The following is a 21,207-nucleotide window of genomic DNA, read 5'->3' as shown; positions in this document are numbered from 1 at the left end:
GTAAAATCAGAGAAGTGCTGGTGTTACAGACCTATAAAATTGAATAACACGACATTAAGATAAATATGAAAGTGCTGGCCAGCAGACTGGAGGGATGTTTGACATACTTGGTGAGCAATGACCAGTTGAGGTTGATCAGAAATAGACAGATGATTGACAATTTTAGGTGCAGTATATATCTCATTACAAAATGCAACAGGGGATCCATCCCCATACTTGCACTTACAGTTGTTGCAAAAAAGCTCTTTCAGTGTGAATAGTGTGCATTTCTAAAACAGGCCATGGAGAAAGCCCGATTTGGCCACTACATGCAGAGCTTTATTTGTTCAGGATACATGAGCTCCTCAGTGCTACTAGTAGTCAACTGTGAAAAACAGGAGAGTTTCTGACTCTTAAGAGGCAAGAGCCAGGGGTGCCCACTCTCCATATTATTCTTTGCTCTATTGATCTAATCCCTAGGCCAATTGATTAGACAAACCTCAGAGGTGCATAGAATAGATTTTAGCGGACTCTTGCATAACATAATCTTATTTGACAATGATATCCTGCGGCAGTGGCGGCTCATCCACTAAGGCGGAGGAGTGTTGCCACACTACTCCACAACAGCAAAAGAAAAAAATAATAATAATGTTATTATCATTTTATCTTGTCCTCCAGCTGCAGCAGCTTTCATGAGGGGAGGAGTGGTACAACCGTGTTAACTGCACAATGACTGCTTGGCCTGCCCTCTCGGACTGCCCAAACGCAATTTCCCTTTTCTCTATGCAGGCTGCAATACAGCCTTCATGGTGAAACATAACCACCCCTCCAGCCCCTGGCTGAGCTGCGTGTCTCGGCACTCAGACCAATCACAATGCTGTATTGCAGCGATGGGATCAGTCAGAGGAGCCTGGCTGTGCTTCTTGTTCCTCCGGTTGGTCGCAGGAGAGCAGGAGAAGAGATGCAGGGTCCGGCGGAAAGTTTCAGTTGTTTTTTTGTTTTATTTTGTTTGCCAGACGCGCACCCCCACCTGCGTGGGCAGGCCCCACTACCCACCCATGAGCGGTGCCAGTCACCACCGTCCTGCTGACAGTAACACATCCCAAATGTACCGATACCAATTAGACAGTGTTTTAGCAATGTATCCAGCTTTCATTTTTTCAAGTTGGAGAAGAGGAGTGTACAACTTTCCCCATCAATCAGAAGTAAACGTGAGTCCTTGTCTTGCATTAAATAGGCAACAGGCAGAATCAAAAACTTAGGTATCCACATAACTTCAACAGTACAGGAACTCTATTGGTCTAACTACCTGGGCATCAAAACAGAAATTAGATATTATCTGTATAGTCAAGGCTCCCCATTTATCTTTTTCAATGACAAAATAGTGGTCTTGACAATGAATACTCTCCCTAGATTATAGTATGTCTTTAAAGTCCCCCCAGTGTCGATTTCTGAACAAGAGCTAGCACATTTGCAATATGCTTGTGATAAATGTGTGTGGTAAAATAGAAAGCCACTAGTCAATGCAAGTCAAGATCTGCTTTATTCGATTTAAAATGTTAAATCATAAAAGCACATTACATTACAATAAGCGAGATTATATCAATTCATATAAATACAATTTGACGAGTCTATATTTAAAATAACATCTGTTAAAAATTACAAAAAGAAGAAATGTAAATTGATTTCAGTGCGCAGCCATGACAAACATAACAAGCATTTGCTACGCAATAGGTCTCGCATGAGGAAAGTTTGAGCTATTGGTATTGTAAATGACAAATCTTGTATTTATGTGTTGGTTTTGAAAATAGCAATATTAATAGCTTTGTCATTTACAATGCCAAAAGTTTTTACTTTCGCAAATGTAACACCTATAGCATTTGTAATGCAATATGTGTTGTATTTACGTGACTTAGATGTATTGATATTACAAATAACTATGGCTTTTATTTTTTTGTAATAATTAATACTTAAATAAAAGTTATTGTAATTTATAATGGCAATTGCTTAAACTTTTGTAAATAACTTTTGTGAAGATTATGTTCACTGTATTTTATTGTAACGAAAATCCAAGAACCGAAGTGAAATATTAACATCTTCTTGTGACATTTTTAATAAATCTTGAAACATTGAGAGAACATATTTAAACCAATTGTTGTTAAATGGTTGCACAGATTGATGCTGTGGTGGCAAGGAGTGATGCTTTGGCATTCAGTGATGCTGTGGTAGCGCATAGTGATGTTGTGGTGCCCCTAAGTGATGTTGTGGTGGTGCTGAGTGATGCTGTGGTGAAGCGATAGATAGATAGAGTGAATGTGATAGATAGAGTGAGGGTGATAGATAGAGGGAGAGCAATAGATAGATAGAGGGAGGGCAATAGATAGATAGAAGGAGGGCGATAGATAGATAGATAGATAGATAGATAGATAGATAGATAGATAGATAGATAGATAGATAGATAGATAGATAGATAGATAGATAGATAGATAGATAGATAGATAGAGTGAGGGCGATAGACAGATAGTGTGAGGGCGATCAATAGATAGATAAATACAGTGATGGCGATAGACGGAGTGAGTGCGATAGATAGACAGATACAGTAAGATGATAGATAGACAGATAGTTAGAGTGAGGGCAATAGATAGATAGAGTGAGGGCGATAGATAGATAGATAGAGTGAGGGAGATAGATAGATAGATAGATAGATAGATAGATAGATAGATAGATAGATAGATAGATAGATAGATAGATAGATAGATAGATAGAGTGAGGGCAATAAATAGATAGAGTGAGGGCGATAGAGTGAAGGCGATAGATAGATAGAGTGAAGGCAATAGATAGATAGATAGATAGATAGATAGATAGATAGATAGATAGATAGAGTGAGAGCAATAGATAGATAGATAGAGTGAGGGCAATAGATAGATAGAGTGAGGGCAATAGAGTGAGGGCAATAGATAGAGTGAGGGCAATAGATAGGGTGAGGGCGATAGATAGGGTTCTTCTCTACTCCCAGCCAACTACTGGCCTATCAGCTCATTGATGTGCCGCAAAAGATCTTTGCAAGGCTGATTTTAGACCACTTTTTAGAATGGACGGAGGAGTTTTCCATCTTAAGCCCTTATCAGGCAGGGTTCAGGAAAAATGTATACACTACGGATCAGATTTTCCGCCTGACCCTGCTTTTTTGGAAAACCGTCAAGATTGAGGGCGGTTCACTATATACTGTCTTTGTGGACCTTTGTGCGGCCTTCGATCTGGTTCCGCACGGGAAATTATGGACTGTGCTTCTAGAACTGGGCATTTCTTTCCCCCTTCTGAACATGATAATCCGACTCCATAGGGAGAACTTCGCACACGTCAGGTGTGGGAAAAATGGTGCTTTGTCAGCTAGATTACCCGTTGTCAAGGGGTGAGACAGGGGTGTGTCTTGGCACCCACCCTGTTTTGCCTTTATGTCAACGGGGTAATCACACACCTGAATGCAGTACCCAATAGCGATGCTCCAAAACTCGCTGGGACGTCGCCTTCCTGACAGAGACCTGGTTGACATCGACAAAGCCATCCCGGATGGCTACAAGATCACCCGCAGGAACCGCACCAACGGAGCCAGAGGAGGAATATCCATCATCCATAAGTCTATCTGCAAGGTTTCGACCAACTCCTACGACCCCCGCAACACCGCCAAACACTTGCACTTCCAGATCCACACCGATCCCAACACCACCCTCAGACGAACTCTGACCTCAGATCCCCGGACCCCGGCACAGTTCAGCGACTCTATCTTTGACTTCGTCAGTACATGCACCCTCGCCTCCACGGACTACATCCTCCTAGGAGATCTGAACTTCCACCTCGAGAACAACAATGACACCAACACAACCACCCTGATCGAAAACCTCACCAACCTCGGACTCAGACAGCATGTGACAACGCCCAACCTACTCCGCTGGCCAAACACTTGATCCCATCTTCTCCACAAGCGCCCACGTCTCATTCAGCCACACCACAGAACTCCACAGGACCGACCACCTCTGCATTCACTTCACCTTTCCGAAACCAGTCACGCACCACCGCACCCAACAGATGCCCCGCCGCTGTTGGAGCAAAGTTACCAAAGACCAGCTAACCACCACCCTCGCCCGGACCCCACCTGCCGAGCCCACCCACCACGACGCCGCCACCAGAAACCTCAGATGCTGGATCGACGACTGCGCCAACACCCTCGGCCTGATCAAGAATCCCTCCAACAGACGCACCAATAGGAACGCCAGCTGGTTCACCGTGGACCTCCAGACCTACAAACAAAACTGCAGAAATTTTGAGGAGAAATGGCGCCATGAACAGACACTGGAGAACCATGTAGCCCACAAGAACACATTGCACCAACACCATAACCTCATCAGATCCGTCAAAAAAACCTCCTTCAAGGACCGCCTCAACAACAACGCACACAACAGTAAAGAGCTCTTCAAGATTGGGAAGGAACTCTCCAAACCTAGCTCCAACAACAGCAACATCCCACCATCGCAAGACCTGTGCAACTCCCTTGCTCCCTTCTTCCACCGCAAGATCACAGACATCAATGACAGCTTCGACAATCAGACCACCACGCCAGCCAATGACACCTTGGACCCGACGGCCACCACCCGCAGCAGCCCCCTGCTCACCTGGACCAACATCAACAACGACGACACCATCAAAATCATGAGCACCATCCACTCCGGCTCACCGTCAGACCCATACCCCCACCACATCTTCAAAAAAGCCAGCGCCACCAGCACACCCCACCTCCGCAAGGCCATCAACATCTCATTCGAGACCGCAACCTTCCTAGAGAGCTGGAAGCATGCTGAAATCAACGCCTTGCTCAAAAAACCCAAGGCAGACCCGAGGGACCTCAAGAACTTCTGGCCCATCCCCCTGCTCCCGGCGAAGGTAATCGAGAAAACTGTCAACAAACGGCTGAACCACTACTTCGAGGAGAACAACATCCTTGACCTGTCCCAGTCTGGGTTCTGCAGCAAAAACAGCACTGAAACGGCTCTCATTGCCACCACCGATGACATCAGGGCCCTGCTGGACAACAGCAAGACAGCAGCCCTCATCCTCCTGGACCTCTCATCCACTTTCGACACGTCTGCCACCACACCCTATGCCCCCGCCTCCACAACACAGGAGTCCGAGGAAAAGCACTGGACTGGACCTCCTCCTTTCTCTCTGACAGAACACAGAGCGTCCGCCTCCCCCCTTCCGATCCGAAGCCTCCAAGTTCATATGCGGCTTACCCCAAGGATCATCCCTCAGCCTGACCCTGTCTAACATCTACATGGCCCGCTCGCACACGTGGCCAGACTGCACAACCTCAACATCATCTCCTATGCTGATGACACACAGCTGATCCTCTCCCTCACCAAGGACCCTCGGACAGCCAAAACCAACCTCCATGAAGGAATGAAAGCCGTCGCCGAATGCCTGAAACTAAACTCGGACAAGACTGAGGTCCTCATTTTTGGCTCCACCCCCTCAACCTGGGACGATTCCTGGTGGCCGTCTGTCCTGGGAGCAGCACCGACACCTACCGACCATGCACACAACCTGGGATTCATCCTCGATTCAACACTCTCCATGACCAAGCAAGTCAACGCCATCTCATCCTCCTTTTTCCACACCCTCCGCATGCTCTGAAAGATCTACAGGTGGATCCCCACTGGTACAAGAGAAACAGTCACCCAGGCCCTCGTCAGCAGCAGGCTAGACTACGGAAACACCCTCTACGCGGGTGCCCCGGCCAAAATACTGAAACGACTGCAACGCATACAGAATGCCTCCGGATGCCTGACCCTTGACGTCCCTTGTCACAGCCACATCACACCCCACATGGGGTGGGGTGAGTGTTGCTGCAGTTACTATCAGCTGCCTGTGCTTTAGTGCGCAGTAGCCAGCGAGGACGCCTACTTAAAGCTCCTCCCCTAGCGTAGTGGGATCGCGTAGCCGGTGCGCCTTCGCGTGGCCGGAGTCCTGCCCGTCTGCGCCCATCCGCGCTAAGGCCGTGCGGGACGCTGCGGTGCTGGGCTGCGACAAGTATTTCATCTTTTCGTGTCCCAATGCTGACATACTCCAGAGAGAGCTTATATTCCATCGGTCAGGTGAGCCATTGCTTTAATCTTCCGCCTGTCCATCCGCTCTGCGGTCCGTACCGCTGCCCATGCAACGATTGGGTACTTGACCTTCCGGGCTCCATCCTCCGGAAAAACTTTTCAGATGTTCACCGCATTAGGGGTTCTCCTTCCTCTTTGCGGATCCTAAACCTGAATGTCAGATCGGCATTGAAACATCACCAGATCATCTACGATCTTATTGAGGATGAAGCACCCGATATTTTTGCCATCACTGAAACCTGGCTCCAGGAAGCGGACGCTGCTATTTTCAATCTAGCATGCCCCCCTGACTATTCTATGTTCACCTTGAATAGATCTTCTAGAGGTGGGGGTATAGCTCTTATAGTTAGGTCCAGTTTTCCTTGTGTGTGGAGTGGCCTTAATATCGCCGGGTGTGAAAGTGCCTCTTTTAAGGTCTCTGTCAGCCCTCAGTTTACGTTCTCTGGGATGGTTGTGTATCGTCCGCCAGGTAGCGATGTGGTGTTCAGAAATGCTTTCCCCGATACTGTTGGCACTTTGGTCACTGATTGCGCCAACTTTTCCATCATGGGTGACCTGAACCTTCATTTCGACACCCCTTCCAATCTGACGGTACGCAGCATTTCCTCAGACTTAGAGTCCTTTCAACTCTCCCAGCTGGTTTCCCAGTCTACCCATACTGGGGGACATATTCTTGACCCCTTCTTCACCAACTTGCCGGAGACTAAAATTACATCTATTTCTCCGGTAGAGTGGACTGACCATTTCCTGGTGTCCATTCTTTGTCCTATATCGGTTACTCCCTCTACCTCTTCAGCTAGACGGGTACCTAGGAGGTTTTGGAACAAACTCAGGCTAGAAGACTTTCATCGTCTTCTGTCAGAGGAGCCGCTGGGTCCATTGAATGGCGTAGAAGAGGGATATGACCTCTTCTGCTCTTGGCTTACTAGGGCTCTAGACACTCTGATACCTATCGTATCGACTAAAATCAATACTAGAGAGTCGAGTCCCTGGTACGATGGCGCCTTACGTGCCCTGAAGTGAGCCTGTAGACGGGCGGAGAGGGCATGGCGGAAGACGTATGGGGCTGATTTAAAAGCTGCATACGCCACGTCCGTCAAGCTCTATCATCGGGCTATTTGTCGAGCTCAAGCGGCATTTTATGCCGCAGAATTTCGAAACAGCACTAACCCGTCGAAGGCCATCTTCAAGGCCGTGAAAGATCTCATGGCGAAGCGGACTACCTCTATGGCCGTGAGCTCCATCTCCCACTGCGAATCCCTCGCTTCTTATTTCTTGGGAAAAGTCCAAGCAATCTATCAGACATTCCCTAGCATAGGGATCGGTCTGGGAAGTTCCAACGGGACACCTCATCAGATCACCCTGCTCTCATTCCCCCTTCTCACCTCGGATGGGTTTGACAAACTTGCGCTGCAAGTTAAATCTGGATCTCCATCTGATCCAGTAAGACCTGCTCTCTTTCGAGATCAGACCTTTATGGGACGCTCTGCTGTGCGTGCCCTTGTCAACCTCTCCCTGGAGTCGGGTGTAGTTCCAACTAAGTGGAAGCAGGCGGTGGTGTCCCCAATTATTAAAAAACCCTCCTTGGACCCGTCTAAGCCTGAAAGTTACCATCCCATCTCGCTGCTACCCTGGCCGGCAAAGATTACAGAGGCCCATGTCAATCTGGCCCTGTCAGAACATCTAGCCCGGACCAACGCCCTCGACCCCACACAAAATGGCTTCCGTGCTGGACACAGCACGGAGACTGCTCTTCTTGTGATGGTGGAACATCTCCGTGCAAGGTTGGATGCTGGTCAAACGGCGGCGCTGATATTGTTAGATCTCAGCGCCGCCTTCGACACGGTATCCCACAGCATCCTCCTGCATCGGCTCGAGGAGATTGGTATTGGTGGCCAGGTGTTGCAATGGTTCCGCTCCTTCCTCGACAATCGTTCCTTCTGTGTTGCCATCCCTCCCTTCAAGTCCAACTTCCAGCCTCTGGCCATGGGGGTCCCGCAGGGGTCCTCGCTGAGTCCCACGTTGTTTAACCTTTACGTGAGACCGCTGGCTGATGTCGCTAGGCAGTGGGGCCTAACTCTGGTCTCATATGCCGACGACACACAGCTGGCGGTCACTCTCAGCTGGGATGCGGACCAAGATGCCCCCAGGTTTCAGGCTGGACTGAAGGCGGTGGCAAGCTGGTTGACAGGAAACTGTCTCCAGCTTAATGCCACTAAAACGGAGGTAATGATTGTCGGAAGGGGAGTGGAGCTGTGGGGTGACCAATGGTGGCCTCCAGAGCTGGGACCTACCCCGACCCCGGTATCGGAGGTGAAAAATCTGGGGGTCTGGCTGGATGCGGGCCTTACCTTTGTAGGACATACCAAAAAAACAGCAGCCTGTTGTTTTGGTCTGCTGAGAGGTTTAAGACCAGTACTCAAATTCTTTGATGCCCCAACCAGACAGCTGGTAATCCAGGCAACTATCATCTCTCGCCTGGATTACGCCAGCTCCCTTCTGGTCGGGGCCAACCAGGCTGAGTTAACTCGCCTGCAACGGGTTCAAAATGCTGCGGCTAGAGCGATTGTCGGCCTGCCCAGATTTTGCCCGGTGGCGAGTGTCCTTCGCTCCCTACACTGGCTTCCAGTGAGGAAGCGCATTCTCTTTAAGGTCCTCTGTTTGACCTTTAAGATCTTGAGAGGTAGGGGCCCTGAAATCTTGTCCAGCTGTCTTTCTTTCTATGTCCCCACTCGCACCCTCCGTTCTCAAGGCCAGGCCTTTGTTGTAGTCCCTAGATTCAGACTCAGCCGCATGGGGGGTCGCTCCTTCAGCGTAAAAGCTGCACTAACCTGGAATTCTCTCCCGGTTGAAATCCGTTTGTTAGAGGACCTTATGACCTACCGGAGAGCAATAAAAACTTTTCTGTTTTAGCTGCCCCTATTATGTCTTATCTTTTCCTGTTGTGTTATGTTTCTCCTTGTCTATGCGCCGGGACGCTCCTTGGCTGGAGTAGCTGTGCGCACAATAAATTATAATAACATAACATAACATAACATGAGAGACCTGCACTGGCCTCCCGTCAACAAGAGGATCACCTTCAAGCTCCTCACCCACACACACAAAGCACTCCACAACAGCGGACCAATATACCTCAACAGACGACTCACCTTCTACACCCTGAACCACCAACTCCGCTCTGCCAACCTCGCCCTTGCCACTATCCCCCACATCCGAAGACCCACCACCGGCAGCAGATCGTTCTCCTACCTCGCCGCCAAGTCCTGAAACACACTCCCCATCCTCCTACGGCAGACCGAAGACCTACTAACCTTCAGGAGACTACTCAAGACCTGGCTCTTCGAGCAGTAGCAGCACTCCCCAAAACAGCTTAAGGCCCTTACGGGTGAGTAGCATGCTCTACAAATGCCTGATTGATTGATTGAAAGAGGAGTATTGCACCAACACTTGGTGGCAGCCTTTATGCTGGTCAGTAGTCATACTGGGGTAAATAATTACTACTACCACTGATCCATCTGTCTCCTTGGAGTCTGAGAGGTCATGGAAAGTTTCACTCTCCACCTCCGCTTCTCCATCTGTCACCAACAGCATGGACAGCATGGAGAGTACATACCTCCAAGCATAGACAGCTTGGAGAGTTCAGACCACTAAAAAGTGGGGTTTGAGGTGATTGAAATGGAGCAACCTCTTGGGTTGCCTAAGGGTCTTAAGGTCCAACACTTTGTTCATCAGACTCAGAGGTCCTCTGACTGGGTGTCCATTCAGAAGCTCGAAGTGGCTGAAGCCAACTCCCTTCTGTGTCACCTCTCTGTATGCAAACATAAGGCATGGCAAGAGGAAGTCCTACTTACACTTCAAGGCCCCAGGTAGGCCTCTATTGATGCCCTTCATGATCTTGTTGAATCTATCAATAAGCCTATTTGTTTGGAGAGGGTAGATAGTGAGTCGTAGTTTACCACAAAGCCCTTCCACATTTACTGCATATAATCAGTCGTATAGTTGGCGCCTTTGGAAAATACAATTTCCTTGGGGAAACCCACTTGAGTAAAAATCCCCATCAGAGCCTTCACCACTGCAGGTGCAGTGATGGTTTTTGGAGGGATTGCCTAGAAGCATGATCAATTAGAACCAGGAAAAATCTGTTACCTAAAGTAGTCTGGGCATCCATAGGCTCAACAGTCTTGATTCCCAACCTCTCAAATGGGGTGCCAACAAAAAACAAGAGATTAAGGGCAGCTTTAAGATTCTGTCCTATCTTCCCATTGTTGAGGCAGGTCACACAACTCCTACAGTATGCATCTGAGGAAGCCTAGATCCTAGATCCAAAAAAGAGAGTAACAAGATTACATAGTTTTGTCTTGGCCCAGGTGACCTGCAAGGGGAATTTCGTGAGCCTGTACCAGTAGGAAGGCCCAGTCGCATTGGGGTACCACCAGGGTCCTTGTTGTCCCATTCACAAGAGCCTTAGGCTCACTGTAAAGGAGGTTGTCCTCATTGTAAATGTGATGACTCTCAGAGGTTTCACCTGCTGCTTGGACTTTGGCCTGTTTACTCAGTTCCGAAAGGGTGGGGCACTAATTTTGTAACTTACAGAACTTCTCAGTGGGTCTTCCTTCCACATGTCATCCACCAGGTTCTGGTAGGTCATCAAGGGGGAAATGCCCTCGGCAAAGGTCTCTGGAGCAGCCATTGCAGGTGGCACATCCACCTCACTAGGAAGACCACACCCTCTGCCTTTAACCGTTCATAGAATTTGCCTGGGCAATCGTTTGAGGCTCCAGCCCTTCTGGACTCCCTTTCTGGCCAACCATGGACCTTCTGGTAGCACAGACCCACTTAAGTAACCCAAACACACAAAAGCCTGGAGCTCTACTCCCTTCCAGGTTGTGTGCTCAAGGCTATTACGAAGCAAAAAGCCCACAGGCATGGCAGGGCTCACGTTAACCTTCACAAGACATTACCCCCCCCCCCAACTCAAATGGGCAAGGGACAGTGACTCTCTCTGTTGTCAGCCACCCCAACCTAGTAAAGTGCATGGGGAATTACCTAATTTGGGGCCACCAGTTGACTCCGTACCATAGGCATGCTGCTCAGCAAGCGTCCTAGGGTCATAAAGCTTACTATCTATCAAGGGTTGGTGCAACTCTTTAAAACAAAGCTTAAGCATGTACTCCTTCAAAATCAAGTTGTACAGCCATAATCTCATATAGGCAGCTTTCCCTCACCCTGCCCTTCAGTGCCTTCCTAGTAATGACTAAATAGTACACCCAGATATGTGATGTGATCTTGTGACAGGCCCTGAACCTCTGTTAGTATTTCTCAGGTGTCAGCCTAAACTTTTTGAAGATTATGACCTTCATGGCAGTGTAGCATGTCTAGTCTCCCACATCTAGTGTGAGAAGGGGATCCCTTCCCAGTGTGGGCATATATCCCCATAAACTACCACCCCACGATTTATCTGGGACCTTGTGCATTCTTAGAGCAACTCATAAGCTACACACCATTTGTCCATCATGGCCCTGTTCACCCTGAGTTCTGACGCTGTCCTGACTATAAGATATCACCCTGCAGCATGTCTCCCACTGCAGAAATACCTTTCATTGTAGGTACCAATGCCTCCCACGTAGCGTCAGCCTGCTCCCAGACCAGTATCCATAGTAATAGGAGAGTTTAAGGCATTGTTAAGGTTTTACACAGGCCTTATGGCAGGCTGAGAAAGGTTTGAAAGGCTACCTGTGTGGATTGCACAATCAGTGCGGCAGGCCCACTAGTAGCATTTAGGTTACAGACCCTGGGTATATGGTATACCACTTTACAAGGGGCTTATAAGTAAACTAAATATGTCAATTGTTTATACAACAATGATATCCTGTGTAGGGCAAAAGCATATGCACTGGTCAGCAGGGACAAAGTGCTTAGAATCCTAGGGCCAAAAAGAAGATACCGTAAAATAGGACGCTGATGACGAGCTGGGCTCGTCATGGCGTAGCCTCCTCGCACGCTGATGACGAGCCCAGCTCGTCACGTAACATGCGTTTTCGCATATCTCAGCGTGCGAGCGGAATTAGGCTAGTGCGCATGAGGTTAAGCAGCCAAAACGTTTTGGGGAAGACTGCCCTGATGACGACAGGTCTAACAATCGCCAATAAGAAAGGGTATATAGGTCAGGCAAGATAGTCCTGTCACCTTAAGTTAGCAAAGGGCACAGGATATTTATATCTTCTGCCCAAGTTCTACAGAGCAGAGGGTGCAAAAAACTCAGTGGACTCAATATATTCTTCCATGCTAAAGTGTAATTCTTAATAGGGAAGACCTGCTGTGAAATGTAGGTGCAGGGTTTGATTTTCCTTCGAACCTTGCTTGTGCTTTTTCAAGTCAATAACTAAGCAATAATAAATAATAATAATAAATATTCATGCTTCACTGGGAATTGAGAAGTATTTGTTAAAAAGCTCTAAATAGGGCACTCAGCTCAATTAAAATACGCAATGCTGCATTGGATGATACAGGCTTATCGTTGAAGATGCCACAGCAAGGCAGCTGGGTCCAAACTGAAGACTTTGATTTGGAGCTCCATGCATACAAGGTCACAGGCAATGGCTCCTTTGCTGCTCACACTACATTACATGGTCACAAGCTGGTATTCTATTCTGGAAGTATAGTTTTGTGGAGCAAACCAGATTTTTCCTGAAATCAATATACAGCAAGCTGGACTCATTTACAGACAATCGTACTTTTTTACGGTAGTCTTCAACAAGAAATATGTCACTAACTTATGAACAATTTTGTTTTAAGACATTGCAGATATTATCTTTCGAACCTTAAAATAAGTTTAGGGCTATCCTGCCAATTCAGCTTGTATCGCTCATTGTCCCTGCCAGTGCTTCCAATGACAGTACCAACACAACTACAAATGATGGCTCTTCTACAAGTGTGGCAAGTTAGACTATTCTAGGTAACTAAAATATATAAATAGAGTGGGTAGTATTTATTATTCATGCTTAATGTATATGACATTATGTAAGACTGCTGTTAGGCTCAACTTAACATTAGGCAGACTGCACCACCATGTGGTGGGCTGTCATTAGTGCTGGTTCTGAGCATAGGAAAGCACCAGATCAAATTAAGTACTGGTTTACACCAGTTTATGATTGACTTTCTGGTTTTATGACAATGTTTGACTACTGTCCATCAGAAGCAATGGATGTTACTGACGATCCTTTAGGATTATTATTTTAAACAATGGAAAAAACTGAATATATTGTAAGCCCAAACACTTTATGCCAACGGCTTCATCACTAAACCATGATATGTTCTTCAACATATCCACACTGTTTCAAAAAACACTAAAATGTATTCCTTAGATCCTTACCCTGACTTGTCCATATTCAAATCTTATTAGGGAGATTATGTAGTTGTAGACTTTGATTGTTACAAAGCTGACGTAGGATACTCTTGTATTCCCTCTGTTCTCATTTTTAGCCTCGATATTGAATACTGGCAGAGTGTTGTCCACACCGCAGGTTTTGGCGATGGTGTAGGTGCAAGTGCCCTGGAAGTCGTAGTTGATCCCATCAAATGTATGACAATGTGGGTCTCCACTCCCCCAGCATACAGATTGTGACTGTGCGACACACACTGGGCTGCCACTGATGAGCTGGCATGTTTCCTTCTTCCGGCAGGACACTGAGCTGCACAATGGGTAGTACAATTGCCCTGTAACCATAGAAGAAGATGTGAATCAGCATATGAATATTTTATAAGTTACAGAAAATAACTTAGCCATTTAGTTACCAATAAATGTAGGGTTCCTTTGCAAAGTTATTTGAGAGTTAAGTACAAGGCCAGCACATTAATAAATGCATTTAAAAGAGTGAATCTGTTTTCCTTATTCAAGGAATTGGGAGGGTAAGGAGCTGTCCTCACAACTGAGGTTCTCTCTCAGTGTTTGGATTGTGGGTGTTTCAGGGAGTGTAATTGAGAAATAGTAAACACTCAGCAACGCTCAAGTTTATCAGTATTCTTCAAGTATTTTCTTAAATATATATTTATTCTGGTAAACAGATCCACATTTGATAGTGTTAGAGGAATAGAGGTTTTCCCCACAGTAAAAAAAGGTACATTAAATAGGTCAGAGGTCTTGCCAATAAACACATTACCCACAGTCCACTTAACATAACCCTGGTAACCCAAATATTTATCTTTCTTATTTTTTAGCACTCCGGAATCCTGCCCTCTGGTCTGAGATGATTTCCTATTATGCAAAAAACGTTATATTTCTTCTTCAAACCTGTTCCCACCAATAACTCACTAAAGCTTCCACTCACATTTTAGGACATTTGCTTGACTGAGTGATCCCTCTTGAGACAAGTTTCTCCTCATGTGATCTTCAGTTGTTGGTCAGAAAACCATTGATTCAAATTCCATTCCTCCCATACTTCTCCTGCACTTGTGTATTAAACCTGCAGATGCTAACATGTGATTGCAGGGAAATTTCACCTGTATCTATTTGTCCTGACATAGAAAATTCCTTGATACTTGGCTTCATAGATGGAGATCCCTCTCAAAATTAAGAGGCATATTATGTCTAGATTTCAAACACATTTAACTTCTTATCCCTTCTAGCCAAGGCATTGAGAAGAAAATTCAGCTACTATCTAAACAGAAAAACAAATATAAAAACTCCCCAATGTCCAATAAATGCTCACTCCTAAAACTGATTTAACACACTTAATATTTATCTTACTACTCTAACGACACAATAATATTCCCTTTATGAAGAACTTGCTTATTTGATTTCAAAATTTGGCGACATTATAAACATGATTTCCGATGATTTCGTCTTTCTCAGTCTCAACCTGATGCTGCTTCTCTCACTCACATTGTTGAATTTGTACAAGCTTCTTAACAACATATTCCAAGTTCCCCCTTGGCCCAGAGCTAGTTTGTATTCTACCACCCTAAAACTATTGTACAGCTACCTATATCTGATATTCTAAATTCATCCTTTGACTCAATGAATGCACCCTCCTTATAAGCAGGGCGCTGTAATCAATGTTCTGAAAAAGGCAAATGTAGAACCCTCTAGTTTAGCAATCAGTTGAATACTCTTGCGGTAGCGAAAATATTCCAACTTTGTGTCTCCAAGCAGCAATGCACCTTTCAGATTCCTGGTGCCCAAGCCAACACTCATTGTGGTTCTTGTCCTAAATAACCACAGAGCTTGTCATTATGGCTGCTGGACATGTTTTGTGCATGGCATTATACATCATCAGTGTAAATGCCTCGATTCAAGAAGAGCTGTCAGAGGCGTCTGATACCTTTGGTCACGATTGGCTACTTAAAATTCAGAAATCTGGTATTGGTGGCACTCAAGGAGTATTTTCTTCTCCATCCGGAAGAAAACAAAGTATTAATCAGGGCTCTTTTTCATCTTCTCTCACTAAAATGAATCTGCACCACGTCAATGTACACAGCCTCTTGCAACTCTCACCCACTAGCATGGCCTCAAATTCTACTCAGACTATATCATTACATCATCACACAGAATTTGTTCAGGATGTTTCTCAGAACACAATTGTATAGAATGCTGTTGTTTCGAGGTCTGGGTGCAGATGGGCTGAACCTTAATACAGAGTCAAATTACATTGTGGGAACTAGCTGGATTATAGGCCTACGGTGCACCTCATTCTGGCCATCTGTCCTTCCCTCTTGTGCACAACCTTCATCAAAGGTCAAAGCTCTGATTCTAATGACTAGATTTTTGTCATTTTGATCTTGTAATATTTATTAAAATACGTTCTATGGATTCACAGAGGCTGGAAGAGTACCTTAGCCCACTTTCAAGGGTCCAAGACTAGGGTGGCACCACTTGGCAGGGTACACTCACAGATGGCCCAGGCAGCAGGCCAAAACAGCAGTAGCAGCAGTTCTATAAGAACGGCAGTCCCCCTGAGAAGCAGTCATTGTTGCAGCACAGCATTCTTTCATCCTAGTAGAGTATCCACAGGTCCAGAAGTGTACTGAAGTGATGGTGTTGGAGGTCTAGTATTTATAACCAGTTTTGCCTGTGAAGTGCGGAGAAGCTTCTAGAGGAATGCCTTTGAAGAACACAGGTACCCTGCCTTCATGGCACTGGCCCCATACTAACTACATGGGGTAGGCAGCCCTTTGTGAGGAAACAGGACACAGCCTATTGAAGTGTAAGTGGGGCATACAGTTATACTTCAGATCCCCATTGTGTGGGGCTGTCTAGGAGGATAACGCAAAGACCAACTGCCACCCATACCTAGTCACGTGACCTTGAGTCTGCAGGTACCAAATGGTTCACGCAAACAAATGCCATCTTTCTATAGAATGCACACGCTGACCCCACCGATTCGGGATTACGAGCGGCACTCAAAGGTGTGCCTGAGTGCCTACATCTACGAGCTACTAAGGAGTGACAATCTAGGAAATAAGTATCTGACAGGAAGTTTAAAAGTCAGAAGGGTATGGATGCAATTGGACTGTTTGTTGAGCGTCGGCTAAAACCTAGCCAGGCTTTCTTCAATTAAGCTTTGGGTCCTGTTGAGAACTCCCTACCAAGTAGGAGTTTGAAACGCGTAGACCAGTGTTTGTTGAGCCATAAGATTTTCAAATTAACAACATCGCTCCAAACTTAAAGAAATTAGACAAATTCAATGTCTATGGTTGTTGTATAAAATTGTAATTAATATTCAATTGTAAATATGGTGTGTTACTGGTGTATGTGGATGTCAAGTGGCTGAATGTTTGATTTGTTGAGCGACTGTGAGTAATGAATGATTGTGAATATGTATAATTCAATGTTTTATCAAAATGTTGTTATTTTTGTATTGTAGATGTTGAAAATGTAAATTTGGTGAAATGTAACCAACAAAAGTATTCAAAGTAAAAATAAAACAAGTGATTGACTCAGAGTGATGTGCAAGTCTCACATCCACATTGAGTTTAATTCAAATGTGTAGTTGAAAAAGAAGGATTGAAAAGAACAGTATTGGCAATTGTTCAATTTTCTATCTTTCTAAAAGTGTCATTTATAGAATTGTACTGTTAAATTTGATTTAAAATTACAATTCCAGAGAGATACCAAACATTAACTAGGTATGTTATTTTTTGTTATGTTATTTTATTTTTATATAGACCAAATCACCACTGGTCTCTATGCGCTTCTAGAGAAAGAACAGGTCACTAGTGTAAGAAGGTCTAGTGGCGGCACTTAAACCGATGTCAGTGTCTCTTTAAACAGGTACCTATTCCCATTTGAAACTTACGCTTAAAAAATGTAACTGTAATAAGGTAACTTGAAGTTAGTCTAAGAGAGAGGTAGGCCTTGCAGCAGTGAAAAAAAAATGTGTCATGTAGATCTCAGATTTTAAATACTTTGTCCAGGGCCTAATCTAGGGTTGACTTATATGCATTTAAAAAGAAGGTTTTGACCTGACAAAAAGTTTCTTTTGCAAGGTTGAAATGTTAGCTCCAAAACTGCACACCAACGGGCTGAAATGGCAGATGTGAGAGATATTTAAACTGCTACTTAAGTGGGTGGAAAAATCAGTGCTGCAGGCTCACTAGAAGCAATTAATTTACAGGCCCGAGCACCTGTAGTGACTCTTTATTTGGGACTTACAAGTATATGCAAATAGGTGATAAGAAAATCTAACATGCTCTAGGGAGTGAGCATAATCGCTTTAGCAAGGGTTAGCAGAGTACTAAGGCCAGAAAAAATGAAGTCAATGAAACAGGAGGCCTGAAGGAAAAATTTTAAGAGGAAACTTGGCCAAGGATGTCAGGACTAACAGCTATCTCTACAGAAGCTCTGAAAACATAGCTTCAGGACTATACAATGCAGCCTGACTGATGCAGTGTTAAGCTTGCAGTGAGAACTTGCAAAGGACACATTTTTATAGGCAAATATTGCATTTTGAATAATACTAAGTCACCAGTGTATATGCTCTGTAGCCCATGGCATTTATATTTGGGACATGTAGAAAATGTATTTCATCATGTTCCTACAGTGACAAGGCCCCAGAAGCTATTTTCATTCTGGCAGATTCGCTGTCTCATGTAGAAAACCAGAGTGCAGATTCAAATAGCAATACAATATTTCGGGAACAAGTTCACCCAAACAAAAAGTTAAAAAATCTCTATTTTTAATAGTTATTAACCCTTTCGCTGCTGATGACGAGCTCAGCTCGTCATCACCCACGGTGGTCGTGTGCTGATGACGAGCTGAGCTCGTCATAGTGCCAGCACAATTGCAATTTGCAGCACAGCGCAAAAATCCCCGCAGCAGCCATGTGGTTAAATGTCCAATTCAAAGATGAAGTCAAACGTATAAAATAAAAAAAATGTAAGTTACCTTTTCCCTGCCTGAGACTGCAGGAAGTTAAATAGCATCAGACACTGGCACAGAGCTAGGACAGGTAAGGGAGGTCTTTAAACAATTCTATACAGATCTCTACTCCTCAGATATATCACCCAGCATGGAAGAGATAGAAAAATATCTGAGCGAGGCGCCTCCTTCGGTGCTCTCCGCAATTGAAAAGGAGGAGTTAGATGCTGGATTCCGGTTAGAGGAACTGGTCACTGCTCTTGGCAGTCTTCCCTCGGGGAAGGCAGCAGGGCCGGACCAGATCCCGGTGGAATTTTTTAAAATATTCCAAACAGTGATCATAGGGGACATGTTTAATATCATGACATTGGCACAAAAGGGTGAATCTGTTCCTGAGTCCTGGGGTGCAGCTAACATCATCGTAATACCAAAAAAAGGTAAACCCATAACCGAACACGGTTCATACCGCCCAATTACGTTGATGAACGCTGACGTCAAGTTCTACTCATAGATACTAGCTAAAAGATTAGCAGGGGTGGTTGAGGGTTTGGTTAGTCCCTCCCAGCATGGGTTTATCCCTGGAAAAGGAACAACACAGCACGTCAGGCAGGTCATTACCATGTTTGATGCAGCAGGTACCCTAGGAGACCCCATGGCGGCGCAGTTTCTAGATGCAGAGAAGGCATTTGATAGGGTCTCCTGGGGATACCTATGGTCAGCCATGAGGTGGAATGGAATTGGGGAGGGCTTCATCAAGGCCATACAGACCCTGTATATCAACCCAATGGCTAAGATTAGGGTCAACAGGGGATACTCTGCAGCAGTCAAGATCTGCAGAGGGACCAGGCAGGGCTGCCCGTCATCCCCCCTCCTGTTTGCATTATACTTGGATCCCTATTTGCGCAGGCTGGAACAGAATCTACAGATTGCTCCGATGAATATAAACAGCTGTGCAATAAAAACTCTTGCGTATGCGGATGACGTTGCCATTTTGACACCTAACCGCTCCGCTGCCATTAGGGAGATTGAAGTAGAGGCGGAATGTTTCGGTCAAATCTCGGGATAAAAACTGAACAAATCTAAGACACAGATTGTTGAAAATAGATATTCAGTATGTCATGACACTAGAGTAGTTGGTTCAGCCGTGTACTTGGGGGTGGCAATATCAGCAAATCTTGACATGGTGGTAGAGATAAATATGGCTCCACTGATGACAAGAGTAAAAAAGGATCTAATAAGGATGAATAACTTACACCTATCGCTGATGGGCTGCACCAACGTTATTAAGATGCTGATTCTCCCCAAATTTCTTTATTTCTTTAGATAGATTTCTTTATTCTTTGAGAACAGTTGGTTTAATGCACTAGAGGCAATACGTAACAGATTCATCTGGGCACATGGGAAGACGCGTAGTAAATATATCACGCTCCCAAGAGAAAGGGGGGGGTGGGGAGCACCGGACTTCAGGTTATACTACATGGCAGCTGCTCTACAATATATGCAAGGGTTAATGGGAGGAACAGATCTGGATCAAAGAGTTAATAACCTGTCTACGAAAGTATATGCTACGGTGTTAGGGACAGATGCGGGAAACTGCTTTTTAAATTGTATCGATTTTGGCTACTTTAAAAGAACCAGGTTCAAGACACTTTCCGCTGCTGTTAAGATTTGGATTGCCTTCTTGAAAAGAAGTAAATTGGGGAAATACAATAGATATATTAGACTATATAAAAACAGGTCATTTCCTCAAGCAATCTTCGGAGACGAAGTAATGTTAGAATGGGTAAACAACGGTATTGTCCAGATTGGGGACTTATTTGATGCAGAGGGGATGGTACAGTTTGCAGATCTAAGAACTAACCATGGTGTCGATAACAGAGGCTTTTTCAAGTATCTCCAGGTCAGGGGTTTTGTGAATAATAAATCAGGGGGGTCAGTTGGAGTGAGTAGAAATGAGATACTGGAAAAAATCAGACTTTTGGGGGATCGTACCATTAGGTCCTTTAGGAAAAGTGAGTAATAAATGGGCGGAAAAACTTAACGTGGAAGTAGGCTGGTTTAAGAAATCACTGGACCTAGGCCGTACTATATTGTGTTCATCCTCTATGCAGTCACAACATTACAAAACTCTGTATTCACTATATCATACCCCGCCAAGATAGCTAAATGGGGCGGGACCATGGGTATAAATTGTCCCCGATGCAACGCTAGCGAAGTTGATAGTATTCACATATTTGCTACCTGCCCTCGACTACATACGCTAGTCAGAGACATCAAGGGTTTTCTAGACAGATCATTGGGGATTCAAATTAAACTTAGCCCAGCTCGGATAGTCTTAGGTCTGGGCATGGAAGGAGCCGACACACAGCAGGCATTTCTGTTCGTGGCAATGTCAGTATACAGATTGACCTTAGCAAGGTCATGGCTTGACAAAAATCCACCGGCAATACAAACCTGGCTGGCTAATCTGTTGAATGCATATAATATGGAGAAGAATATTTATGCACGAAAAGAATATGGCTACCCATAAGTAGGTGGAAGGAAGGATTTGGGCCGCAGGTAGACCTAAGAAGGGCTTAATGTTTGATGGTGGTAAAGTAAGAAACATAAATAATGTTTGTAGAAATGCGCAAGGAAATGTTTGTATATCTTGCAATAGAGTGGTAAAGTATGAAATATAAATAATGTTTTTGGAAATGCGTAATGAAATGC

The 21,207-nt window shown here is 45.1% G+C and overlaps 1 protein-coding gene across 1 annotated transcript in view; it reads right to left on the bottom strand.

Moving 5' to 3' along the window:
- LOC147701265 (IgGFc-binding protein-like) overlaps positions 1–21,207 on the bottom strand; it is a 441,798-nt gene that overhangs the window by 387,985 nt on the left and 32,606 nt on the right. Inside the window, 1 exon segment of the mRNA XM_086929330.1 lies at positions 13,513–13,856. Within this exon segment, the coding sequence (XP_086785456.1) occupies positions 13,513–13,856 (344 nt within the window).

This window comes from Lissotriton vulgaris, chromosome 7 (genome assembly GCF_964263255.1).
Source record: "Lissotriton vulgaris chromosome 7, aLisVul1.2, whole genome shotgun sequence".
Taxonomy (NCBI): domain Eukaryota; kingdom Metazoa; phylum Chordata; class Amphibia; order Caudata; family Salamandridae; genus Lissotriton; species Lissotriton vulgaris.
Note: the sequence above shows the minus strand (reverse complement) of the source record. Positions and strands in the feature narration are given on the sequence as shown.